The sequence below is a fragment of the Culex quinquefasciatus genome, chromosome 2 (assembly GCF_015732765.1).
Source record: "Culex quinquefasciatus strain JHB chromosome 2, VPISU_Cqui_1.0_pri_paternal, whole genome shotgun sequence".
Lineage (NCBI taxonomy): Eukaryota > Metazoa > Arthropoda > Insecta > Diptera > Culicidae > Culex > Culex quinquefasciatus.
The window spans coordinates 138,983,314-138,996,017 of NC_051862.1; the positions used below are offsets into that span (position 1 = coordinate 138,983,314).

General features: G+C 42.2%; 2 protein-coding genes across 2 annotated transcripts in view; one reads left to right on the plus strand and one right to left on the minus strand.

The window, feature by feature from the left end:
* Nucleotides 1-814: 814 nt before the first annotated feature.
* On the plus strand, nt 815-8,347 carry LOC6053555 (chitinase domain-containing protein 1). Its single transcript, XM_001869582.2, has 4 exons — nt 815-1,232; nt 1,302-1,482; nt 7,339-7,942; nt 8,001-8,347. The coding sequence occupies exons 1-4, from the start codon at nt 966-968 to the stop codon at nt 8,140-8,142; spliced, it is 1,194 nt and encodes a 397-aa protein (XP_001869617.2). The 5' UTR covers nt 815-965; the 3' UTR covers nt 8,143-8,347.
* The window catches only part of LOC6053559 (short-chain dehydrogenase/reductase family 16C member 6), a 36,719-nt gene continuing 32,186 nt past the window's right edge, over nt 8,172-12,704 (minus strand). The window contains exons 3-5 of the mRNA XM_038253337.1: nt 8,995-9,230; nt 8,773-8,934; nt 8,172-8,686 (exon numbers count right to left, since the gene is read on the minus strand). Coding sequence (XP_038109265.1) covers nt 8,384-8,686; nt 8,773-8,934; nt 8,995-9,230 — 701 coding nt within the window. The 3' untranslated portion in view covers nt 8,172-8,383. The remainder of the gene's footprint in view (nt 8,687-8,772; nt 8,935-8,994; nt 9,231-12,704) is intronic.

Consider the following 12,704-nt stretch of genomic DNA (forward strand, 5'->3'; position numbering starts at 1 on the left):
GGACCCTTAAGTTTTTCCCGATTTCGTGTGAGTTGGTAGAGAATTACCCTTATACATAAATTAAACAAAGAGTTTTTTTTTTATTAATGAAATTATAAATGTAAGTGTGATGCGAAGTATTCGATTATAGATAGATTTTTAACCATTCAAATTTAAAATGTATTAAAAGTTTTTTAAAACATAGTTTAAAAAAAATATTACAATGCTCACTTATTCGAATGTATTTGAATTGATAAAAGAACTCAAACGCAGCTCTGATCAATAAAAAAAAAGTTTGGAGGACCACGTGGTAAATGGCCCAGGTTGTCAATTCCCACCATGGGACATGGGTTCGATTCCTGCCTACAGTTTCCTGGACGTTATTCCTATATTGTTTGACCTTTTTGGTGTTAGCATTGCGCTCCGTGCATCTGCTGTAAGTCTACTAACTAAACGAAGAATCCGTTGTACATTAACACGTGACGTGTTCATGAGAAACTTGCATGCAATTTATGTTGCGCGCGTTTACATATAATATTCATTAATGCTTCGTATGCTTTGCTACAAGATGGCGCGTGATATTCATTGACTGCGTTCATCCATCCCGAAGTTGAAGATTTATTAAAGTTTTATTGATATTTTTTTAGAATATTTTTTACATTTTTTTTCATTTGAACTTTCAAAGCTTTTGAAGTTTGTTAATACCATATTTGTAAATAATTTCATTTTTTTAAAAGTGATAAATACATTCCACCACTCGGGTCACCCGGCATCGTTGTTTACCAGCAATAGCGTTCATTTCTACCGTATATCATCGAGCTTGTCATGCCAGCACTTCCATTCTTGCGATTCATTCCATCACAACACAACTCTGACGAGAAAGGAAGTTGTGAGCTCAATTTGTACAATTTCTTTCGTAGTTTTGTGATAACAGATCCACTGAGGTCTATGAAAAGCGTATCAAGTACTTTTACCATCCAATCGTGATGAAGTTTTTCGTGGTAGTCGTGCTAGTGGCGCTGGCCACGGTACAGCTAACCGGTGCAACTCTATCGCCGTCCGACATTAAAAACAAGGGCAAGAAGGTGAAGGAGTTGAAGACCAAGCAGGGTCCTCAGGCGAATAGCGTATTCGAGCGGGGTCTCGTTCAGCAGGAACCGTCGGCCAAAGACATACTGGTGGAGAATGCTGCCTACCACGAGGTGACTTCGCTGAAGAACTTCAACGGAAAGGTGCTGGGCTACGTAACCCCGGTATGAATAATTGTTTTCTTCATCTTCAAGACATCGTAAAAAATCTCAACACAAATTTTGAATTTACAGTGGAACAATCACGGCTATGACGTGGCCAAAATCTGGGGTTCAAAGTTCAACTATGTGTCGCCGGTTTGGCTGCAGGTGCTGCGAAAGGGGCCGAAACAGTACGAACTGGGAGGAGCCCACGACATCGACGCTGGCTGGGTGAAGGATGTGAAGAAGGCTGGCCAATCGATCGGCAATAAAGGTGAGTGTGGATTTGGGCGTTTTTTTGTTAAACAGTTTAAACAAATTTAGGTTGCTTCTTATAAACCGAGGTGACAATAATATGGGTTTAATTTTACTTAACCGGTATGACTTTTCTCAAGATTTTTAAAACCATTTTTTCCGTGAAATCCTAACACGTAGCATTTAATTGTTTTTAATTCGCTTTGCAAAAAAAGTTTAATAACATAAAAATGTCACCCCTGTTTACGATACCTATTTTATATTTGATTTCAGTGTTAACAGTGCAATATTCTTGTATAGTTTCTTGGTACACATCAGAGAATTCTATAATATTAAAAAGTGTTAGAGAAGCGTACATTTTGTTGTGTTTTAAACACAGAAAAAAGATAGATGACAGATTTTGTGTCAAAAAAAGTTTAATATTACATCAGGAATTGGTGAACTTTCATCAGCTTCTGATAAATATTCATCAGGTTCACATTTTTACAAATTTTTGATTAATATTATTCAAAAAATAGTTAATATTCAACATTCCAAAATTCTACTTTTTCTTGCTGTGTAATATGTGTAATGAAGCCAACTTTTTATTTGCTCTCCCTCTCTCTCAAATCGGCTAGTGCAACGAATGGTTCAGAGAGGCTGAATAAGCTGTGTCGCACAAAGCTGTCTCAAAATAGTCTGCGATCGGCTTTGTTTTGATCATTTATTCAACTGCACAAAAAAAGTGTAATTTTGGAAGGTTGAAAATTCAGTTGGTTTTCAGCTCTTTTTTTAGTTATATTACATACAAAATATGTAAAAATGTGAATCTGATGAAAATTCACCTGTTCCTGATGCAATATAACCTTTTTCTGATGATAACACAACAACAAAGATACACTTGACAGCAATTCCCACCATGTCAAATTCTATTTCACGGCAAATTGTAAAAGTGCAGGCCTCTCCTCTCTGAGCATAGCAGCGAGCCGTGATCACTCGCGAAAGGTTGTGCGCTCCAGTCGACAAAGATTCGTTCGGCGATGAGTGAGTGATTTCTGATCTATGTAACGAAAATCAGGACCCTTGATTTCAGGTATATTTATCGACTTAGAATCAAATTCTGCACAAATGTCTGTGAGATGCACAGAAAAAAATGATGGTGATATTCATCTGGGATTGATGACAGATTTTGTGTTAAAAAAGTGTAATATTTCATACAGGTACTGATGAATTTGATCAAGTTCACTTTTTTTACACATTTTTTATGTAATATTTTTCAAACAAGAGATAATATTCAACCAATCAAATTTCCATCAGTCAACTTTTTTTTGCTGTGTGGGATAAGTGTGCCGGGCTATAGTGGCCGTGAGGTTACGGGTTTCGCCTTGTAAGCGGAAGGTTATGAGTTTGATTCCTGCCTGGCTCGGCAAAGTCAGATCCCTTAAAAGAATATTTCTACTCACTGGGAATATTGACCAGTAGGGGATGGGTTTCGACTAGAAGCCTGCTGGATTTTCAATCCAGAGGTCGTGTGTTCGATTCTCGTACCGGGATGATTAAGTTTTTTTTTGAAAAGTGCAGAACAAAATTCGTTTCAATCGGTTCGGTTTGTGGGCCCATAAGTCCGTAATGAAAAAAATAAGTTTGGTAAAGTTCATAAAAAACTTTTACACATAATAGATTTTGGTTGATGTAAATAGAGTTAATTGTCCGGTAACCTCAACGTAATCTTTTTTAAAACTTTTGCCCTCTTTGCCAACCTTTCCAAAGTACTTTTAGGTCGCATTCAATTACAAACAGGAAGCTTTTACAATTGGAAGGTATAAACTAATAAGGTGGTTGAAATAAGGTTTTGCCTTCCTCACCTTACTGAGGAAAGGCTATAAAATCACTCAAAAAACAAAATTCTTAATTTGACCTTCATCAATCAAATTTTGAGCAAATGTCTGTGTGTGTGGTGGGATTTTGATAAAAAAATTGCACTGAGTTATCTCGGCACTGGCTGACCCGATTTGGACCGTTTTGGTCTCATTTGATCCGTCTTGGGGTCCCATTAGTCGCTATTGAAAATGATAAAGTTTAGTTAAGTACTTCGAAAGTTATGCTAAAAAACGAATTTAACAAAAGTCCGAAAGATTGTAAAAATAGTGGTTTTTGTAAGAAACCTCGTCATGTTATACATTTTTAGAAAGGTATTCGAAAGACCTTTTCAACGAGTTCAAAAGATTAAAGATCTGACAACCCTATCAAAAGTTAAAAGGACTTGAGTGTTATTTATGATCTTTTTAGAGGCTTTTTATTTTGACAAAACCGTTGACCGGACCTATCATGCGACCTGTCGTTGGATAGGTAATCAAAAGACCTTTCCAACAAGTTCAGTAGATTGAAGATCTGACAACCCTATCAAAAGTTATAAGCACTTAAGTGTTATTTATGAACTTTGTGGAGGCCGGATCTCAGATATTACCTAGCATTACACTCAAAATGTGAGGAAGGCACCAACCACCTAATGGTGGATTAAGTAAAGTTTTTATTTGTAGTTTGTATCTGAACTCAATTGGCAGTGCGTGGTCGAATGGTTGCGCTGTCCGCTTAGCAAGCGGAAGAACATGGGTTCGATCACCATCTGCTCCAACCTTCTATCGGATGAGGAAGTAAAACGTCGGTCCCGGCCTCGGTTGTTGTTATGCCGTTAAGTCATTCCAGACGTGGGACTCGTCTCCCTGCTATAAAAATAAACAACACACCAAACTATTGTGACGACTGGAAATGTGAATGTGCCCACTGTGCATTCGCCGCTGGACTCGAACTCGGCCCCAATGCCGAGCCTCGACTGTCGTTGACAGCGCAACCTTCACTCAAAAAAACCAACATAGCTAAATCAAATGTTTTTTCACGTGAGCTGCTCCAAAAACCAACACGACAACTTCACGTGATTTTCCTTTGACTCTCACATGCTTTTCATTTCAAATGAATGTGAAAATCATTCAGCTCCAGCTGATCATAAGGAAAAAATCATTCACTCATCTTTCGCATGGTGTTCACGTGGGATTCAAATGAATTTCACTTTGATTTGCCCCAATCGGCTAGTCCTTTGGTTTTTAAGTGGAAGTCACGTGAGATTCAAATGAAGTTCATTTTGATTTGCCCTACTCGACTTGTCCGTTCATTTTCAAGTGAAATTCATGTTAGTATCAAATACTTTCGATGATGAAAATTAATCCTTGCTTTAGGATGGCAATTTTCGATTGGTACGAGTTAGGCTCGCACTTTTAATTCTAATTTACTCCCGAAAAAAGTGGTTTAAATATTTTAATTATTTTAGGATTATATGGTAAGTATTTTCTTATTAATTCTTAGCAAAATTGAATACTAAACATACAATTTTATTCCATTTTTCCAGGAAAGCACGGATAGGCAAATTTCCTGCGAAACTCAGGGATTTCCTTGGAAGAGACTTTTCCAGGACCTCCGTGAGGTGAGAGATCCGGTGTGTGGCTAAGGAGTCATGGATCATCACTGATCGTCCAGAATGTGTGTGCATCTTATTTTTTTAGTGTGAATTGTAAAGTTTGTTAATTGTTTTTAATATTATAAAAATAAAAGGCAAAAATCAAAAACATATGAAACGTATTTTAATAATATGCTACATAAAATTTTCACTTGAAACTGAACTGATAATCATTTGATATTAATATGCAATCCATTACATTCTCAAAAACATTTCATGTGATAATCATGTGAAATGACACGTGAGGTTAACGTGATTTGCATTTGAATCTACCGCGTCGCGCGATGAATTTTGTTCAAGTGATTTGCACATGACATTCACAAGAAACGTCGTATGGGGCAGAATCACGTGTAAAACATGTGATATTGCTATGTGTCTTTCTTTCAGTGTTGTTTAAAAGTGTCGTAAAAGTGGCGACGAGACGGTGACTTTTGGCCGAATTTTCAACCGGCAAAAGTTGAACCCGCGAAGGAGGAGGCAGCACACGGCGAGATGGAAGGTGATCCGGGAAAAGTCGTCGTTGGCGTCGGCGCGGAGCTGAGGGTGGACGGACAGCAAGAAGCACCGTTGGCAGCCGGTCAGCAGCAACAGTTCCAGATCGAGTCGCTCCTCCAGAGTTCTCCACAGGCGGCGCAGTACATCGAGTGGTTTGTTCAGCAGCGAGGTTATGTAACGGAGTTGTTCCGACGTGAGCAAGAGGTGGTTCAACGCCAGCTGGCAGAAATGCACCAGCAGCAGCTGGACTTCATGCAACAGCAAGGACACCTAGTGCGGGTCATCTTGGCGGCGCTGACCGCGGCGGAACAGAACCGGGAGACTCGCGATGGCGATCGAGCGTGCCACGAGGAGAACAACAACAAAGAAATTGAGGTTAGTTTCGGTGTAAGTGGACATTGTGTGGAGCATCTGGCCACGTCATCGACCGAAACAACGCTCAATACCGGTTGTCAGCTGGTGAACCCATCTACATTCGGGCCAGGAACGGCCGCAGATGCCCTCAAGGTGGATTTCAAGAACTCGGTGCCGGCAACGATCGGAACATTGGAGTTCCAGAGCACAAAATCAGCTGCTCCTGTGCTGGCTGGACTGGAGTGGATTCTTGACCTGGGAGGCGATTACGAGAACCTGTCCCAACCACCCGGAGCGATAGTTTCGCTGGGTACGTCGCAGCAGCTGACGCAGTCGACGCTGGCTGGACCGCAGTGCACTTTTGGTTGCCTTGATGACGTCAAGGGCCTGTGCCGGAAGGTGATTCTTCAGACGGAGAGGAACACCAACACTCAAGCGCTGAATGCCGATCTGAAGGCGTTCGGAAGCATCCCAAACGAGCATGTTGTGGGTGGTGCTCCGCCAGCAGAAGCAAGATTCGAGCGCATTCGAACGAAGTTGGAATTCGAGCCTCCGCCATCATCACCATCATCATCGGCTCAAGCGAACGAGCCAACCGATCGAAAGACTTCACGCTGTTGGAAGAATCCACCACTCGAGCTGGTGTGCGTGAAAGGAAGCTGCGAGCCAGGTGCGGTCAGGAATTGTGTCGGCTATGAGACGTTTATTGTCCGGAAACGACCGCGCGCTATCCGCATACTCCGTCGGACTGACTGGGATCCCGGACCGGATGCAGCAGTGTTGCCAGCAATGCTCGTAGTCATTTGGCTGGAACCATGGAGCTTGACGAAACTGAAGTCGTGTGCAGCACCTCCGACGTCGGGAGGCTTTGCTTCAACCGGGAAGTTTGGCGCAATTAACGACGAGCGGTGTCATGGGACATCCTCCGACGCAGCTTTCCGTTGGCCCAGTGTTTACTTCATCCACATCAATGTCACCCCAGCAGTCCACATCGGCAGGAAGTGGACGTGCCCTCGTCGGTACAGGTGCCATGCTGGTCTTCAGGTGAAGATCGACGCAGTGGTCCGACCTGTACTTCCTATATTAAGTGGGGGGATATTGTGACGACTGGAAATGTGAATGTGCCCACTGTGCATTCGCCGCTGGACTCGAACTCGGCCCCAATGCCGAGCCTCGACTGTCGTTGACAGCGCAACCTTGTTTACCTGGAGTTGTCATGTGAAGGGAATAAATGATTCTGTTGATTGATTGAAAACTGATCGCGCGCATTTTTATTACTTGACGAAAATCGTCTGTTAAATTGGTAATTTGTGCGGTTTATCTTTACACCCCAAGACCGGGATTCGGCCAACCTCCGGTGGTCTGTGGGGTCGTAAAACAAACCAAGCCTGCTCCGGTGGAATCGCTGGCGGCGGTTGGACTCACAATCCAAGGATTGTCAGTTCGTACCCTGTGGAAGCGGATAGTTTGATTTTGATCTGAATTCAACATTTAATTCTATAAACATAATTTTATGCTCGTATACTTTCTCCCCAGTCGTCCCGCGCATCCTGTTTGACAAGTTCACCGACAAGGACTTCTCCCAGCTGCTGACGTACAGCGAGGAACGCACCGTCGCTGCCCGGCTCATCGTGGACACCGTCCGGCGGTACCGTTTCGACGGCATCGTGCTCGAGGTTTGGTCCCAGCTGGCGGCCCGCGTCGATGACGAGTTTCTGGTCGGACTGGTGCGGGAAATTTGCCAAACGTTGACCGAGGGTGGCTTTGAGTGCATTTTGGTGATTCCACCGGCGCGGAAGGAAACGTACGATCTGTTTTCGAAACGCCATTTTGAAACGCTGGTGCCGGTCGTGAGTGCGTTCTCGTTGATGACCTACGACTACTCGACGGTGCAGCGACCCGGGGCGAATGGTCCGCTGTACTGGGTGAAGAATGCGGTTCAGCACATTTGTCCGGATTCGGCGGAAAATTTGAAGGAAAAGAGAGCGAAGATATTGCTGGGATTGAACCTATATGGCAGTGATTATACTCCAAACGGGGGACAGCCGATCATTGGACATGAATATCTAGCGTTGCTGAAGCACTTGAAGGGCCATTTGACCTTTGACGAGCACGATGTGGAGAACTTCTTCGAAGTCAAGTAGGTACATCTTGCAGATGAGTTGCACAAGGTATTGACGGTGGGTTTTTTTTTGCAGAACATCAAACGGTCGCCACATGGTATTCTACCCAACGTTGTTCTCCATTAACGAGCGGCTCAAGCTGGCTCGGGAACTTGGCACCGGAATTTCGCTCTGGGAGCTCGGCCAAGGCTTAGATTACTTTTACGATCTTTTCTAGTCATTCGTCGCACAACAAAAACGCAATAGTAGTTATTAAAGAAGGTTTCGTTTATTTGAAAGTACTTTAAATTTTAAAGTAGTTACAAAAAGATATCTTACGTGCTACAACCTGCGGAGCTTACAACCAACAAGTCGACGGCCACAACAGCCGCTTACGTTTAGTAATGATGGAAACATTAAAACAAAGTTGTCGATTACTCAGAGTTGCTTTGTTTGTTTTTGCGAAAGAAATTCCAAAATTATCCGGCGGTGGCCTTTCCCCGGCCGCGGAAGCCCATCATCGTCTGGGGGCCCTTCATGAGGCGGCACATGCCCTCCCAGCACATCTTCGCCGGCAGCAGGTACTTGAACGGGACGAACACGCGCACGCTGTCGGGCAGGGTGCAGTTGACTTCGTTCTTCAGGATCGACTTGACCATGCTGTCGGCGACGTGTTTGGGCTCCAGCATTGGCAGTAGGCGCGGCTTGCAGCCGGCGAACATTCCCGTGTTGATGTAGTACGGGCAGACCAGCGTCAGGTGGATGTTGTCGAAGCCGTGGGTCTGAAACGAGAAAATGGAGTACGGGTTATTAGTTGCATATCTTGCGTGGTTTGAGTCTGGGTAAAATGTGTATCCAGCTAACTCACCTTCAATTCAGTGTACAACGCCTCGTGGAATCCGGCACAGGCAAACTTGGTGGCGCTATAATCCGTGCAGCCATACGTTCCAATAAGCCCGGCCACGGACCCAACGGTCACAATGTGTCCCTTGTTGGTGTTCATCATCTCCGGCAGGAAAGCCCGCGTGGTCTACAATGCAGCAAAATTAAATTAAGCTCACTCTGACTAGCAGGGATTTTAGCTACGAACCCAATAGTGTGACAGAATGTTAACCGCGTAGGTGCTCTCGATGGCCTTATCGGTGAGGTCCCACAGCGTGCGGCAGGCCACAATACCGGCATTGTTGATCAGGATGTTGACGTCACCGACCTCCTGCTTAACCTTCTTGGCTACCTCGTAGACCTGTTCGCGGTCCGCGATGTCCACCAGGTAGGTGTGGCAGTAGAAACCCTCCGCCTGGAGTTCGTCCGCCGTGCCCTTCAGTGCTGTAACGATAAAAAAGCGAAGATAAATTAGCAAACATTTGGAGTCGATAATGAACGACGGCCGGTGGAAGTCGTAAAATGAAGACGTTTCGGTTTGTTTGGCGGGACAACATTTGCCCATGCCGAGGCAGTTTAATGAGAGGAGATTTGCACTTTGTGAATGAGAGTTTCAAGAAAAAAGTTGCAATATCCTGCATGCATGGTCAATAGGGTAACCACGCGGATGGTTGTCTGGTTAGAGTTGACCGATGACGAGGCACTGTTGCGATGTGTGTAGTCTAATATTTGACGAGACACAACAAGATTTATGATTTAGTGGACAGATACTGACACAACATAATGTTTACTTTTGTGATAAAGAAAAATAGTAGTATGCAACTGTGGTGTTATAATGAGGTAAACCTTGTTTTGCCGGCAAACATTGAGAAGTGCACTATTTTATTTATTCAGTTTCAACAAACATAAGTAGTTTATGCTACAAGTTGCAAGATGAAGATTATTTCAGCATGAGTTGTTTATTTAGCGCATGAGTCTCTGCCGAGTTGGAAAATACGACAATACAAACAGTAATACTTTTTGATACAAGTTCTAACTAGTTTACTTTTTTAGCTATAATGAACTTCTCCGCACTTTTATTTTAGGTAATGATAAGTATCCTGTCATTCATCACTAATAAATGACAGGAAAAGTGAGATTTTTTAGAACAAAATTTGAAAAATAGATAACCTTTCTTTTCGCAGAAGTTTGTAGCCATTAACACACTACGAATCAATAACTTTTATATTTTTTACTGATTTATTTAAAAGCAATTGAGCAATTCTCTACGAAAATATTTCGAAAAGATCGGAAGATTTCACGAATTTTTCATCGGGCCATTAGATGCTGAGACATCGATATTAGAAAATGGTGGGTTGTTTGGGTAAGATTTAGAAAACATCAATTTTCCTGTTTTTAAATCTTTGCATGGCTATATCTCAGTAACTAAGGGTCGTTGCAACAAAGTTCAAAAAATAAAAATATAGAGAATTTTCTCATCTTTTCAAAACAAGTGGGAAAGAATGGACACTTATTAAAAAAAAATAACTGCGACTATTTTCAAAAAAGTTAATAACTTGAAAACGGTGCACTTTATGAAAATGTCACTAAAGTTCTTTTTAATTGAAAATTTGATTTTGCATTGACCAATATTTCGATTTTGTTTTAAAAATCACTATTGATTCAAAAATTCATAACATGATCAGAGTTTTTTTCCCATTCTGGAAATTTCTGAAAAAATGGCATTTGATGTCCCCTAAAACATATATGAAAATAAAAGAAATTATTTAAAACTAGTGTTTTTTGCAAATCAAGTTTCAGTAACAAGAAATGAAATAAAAAATCACCAAAAAAATTTTTACCGTGTATCATTTTTTATCAGTGTAGTCTTGGTTTGGATACCTACAATTTTGCCGAAGACACTAAATCGATCAAAAAATCATTTAAAAGATAAAGATTTTTGAATTTTCATGTATCGTTTTTGTATGGACAGCTGCCAAATTAGTATGAAAATTATATGGACTAATGATGCAAAATGGCTTCTTTGAGCATACTGAAGGCACCAAAAAAGTTTCAGCCGGGTTGAAACTATAAAAAAACGCACGTCTGCCTCGCTGCTCTGTTAATCACAGACTCGCTGTGATTAACAGAGCAGCGAGTCAGACGTGCGTCCCTCCAACACCGAATAAGTGCTAAAAAGTGCAAAAAATGCCTCACGGCAAGAAAAAGATGCGGTTCTCTCCAGCAGGATCAGCAGATTTGAAGAAGCTAAAGAATGGCGAAGCGCTACCTGCAAAGCCAGGCAGTTTGAGCAAGGACGCTCAAAATTTGTCTGGAAACCAGTTTGCTACCCTCCCTGTGGACGTGAGCGAGAAGGAAGAATTTGAACGACGGGAAAAGTTGCCACCCATTTTTGTGAAAACATCGTCATCGGATTCGGTGCGAAAATGGCTGACCGGGTTTTTCAAATCTGGTGATTTACGAGCTTCCATTCGCTTGTGTGCTGATGGACTTAAAATTCTGCTACCTGGCAGAAAGGATTACAACTACGTTCGGGATTTCTTGAACAACACAAAGATTGAATACTACAGCCATGACGATCCAGGTAAACGCCCCATGAAACAGGTCCTCCGAGGCCTGTACGACATGGATGTGAGTGTGCTGAAAGAAGCACTAAATCAAAACTCTAAATCCACTCTAAATAAACTTTTACGATGCTATGACACTTTAAATAGTCTTTCCCAATGTTTCGAAACATTTGTAGCTTGAAACAATATTATCTACTGTACAATGACATATAGAACAGCCAATTAAAGTTTCAAAGCATTTAGCTCAATAAAGTTTCAAAGCATTAATGGTATGCTTTATATATCAATGTGAAGTAAGCTTTTAAAGTTACATCACACTTTGACATTTCTTCAAATGTTTCAAAACACTAACTCAACATTAGTGAGAACAAAGAAAGTTTGGCAGTATTTGGTGGTATTTTTGTTGATGCAGGAAAAATCGTTTGGAGGAGGTCCAGGTTTTGCTCGGACGAGATCGTGTTCGGAGTGGCATACGTCTACGCCAGCTTCAACGATACCTTCGTCCACGTTACGGATCTTTTTGGCAAGTAACTATCTGGCGGAGCACCGGCGGCATGAAGGTCAAGGCTGATCGTGACGAGGCTCGCCCTACGCTGCTATGTGGCCGCTTTGTACGTAGGCGGAAAGTGCAAGTCCCTCGGAATCACCTCGCTGCACATGAAGCTGCGTGCCGCCGGCGGAACTTGCACCAAGACCCCGAGACCGGGTGCGCAATCGGTGCTCCGTGCCCTAGCCCGTTCGTCGATGAATATTGTGAAGATTATCAATATCTTGTAAAGGTTTGAAGTGTATTGATTAATAAATATGTACTTTGTTTCAACCTGGCTAGTGTATTCATTTTTCATGCAACTAACTGAAGGAAGACTCTATCGACAAAAATCAAACGTGTAAACATATTTCAGGACGGGCGAGACGGTTGGCGCAGGGCATCTAGGTGAAACATCTCTGAACATCAAATCAACACGCAGTTTAGAATCTCGAATGAAGCACAATACAGCAAAAAAACGCAAACAAGCTTTCAAAAACCGTCATCCCAGCGTGAAAAGCACTCTCCCAAGAGAGAGAGAGAGCTGCGCCCAAAGCTTTTTTTTCTATTTCAAATACTGTCGGTAAGGTAGTATTTTGACGTTTTACCGCGGTATAACTCTATATCAACTCTACCCATCGCCACTCAATTTTACCTCCATGCGTATAAAGTGAATATAAAGTTTTGAGACTCTGTATGCATACTTTATATGTTGATATAGAGGGGATTTAAAGCTACCATATACAGTCCCACGGTTACTTGGGATGGTGGAAGGAACTGTTTCATCAAGAGTCGTTGTGCAACCTGCGGAGGTGAGCACAACAT

Excerpts from the sequence above, each read along its gene's own strand:
- LOC6053555 (XM_001869582.2), top strand. The coding sequence starts at position 966 with ATGAAGTTTTTCGTGGTAGTCGTGCTAGTGGCGCTGGCCACGGTACAG. Across the intron at positions 1,233-1,301 it reads TGCTGGGCTACGTAACCCCG|TGGAACAATCACGGCTATGA; the intron begins GTATGAATAATT and ends TTGAATTTACAG. Across the intron at positions 1,483-7,338 it reads CCAATCGATCGGCAATAAAG|TCGTCCCGCGCATCCTGTTT; the intron begins GTGAGTGTGGAT and ends CTTTCTCCCCAG.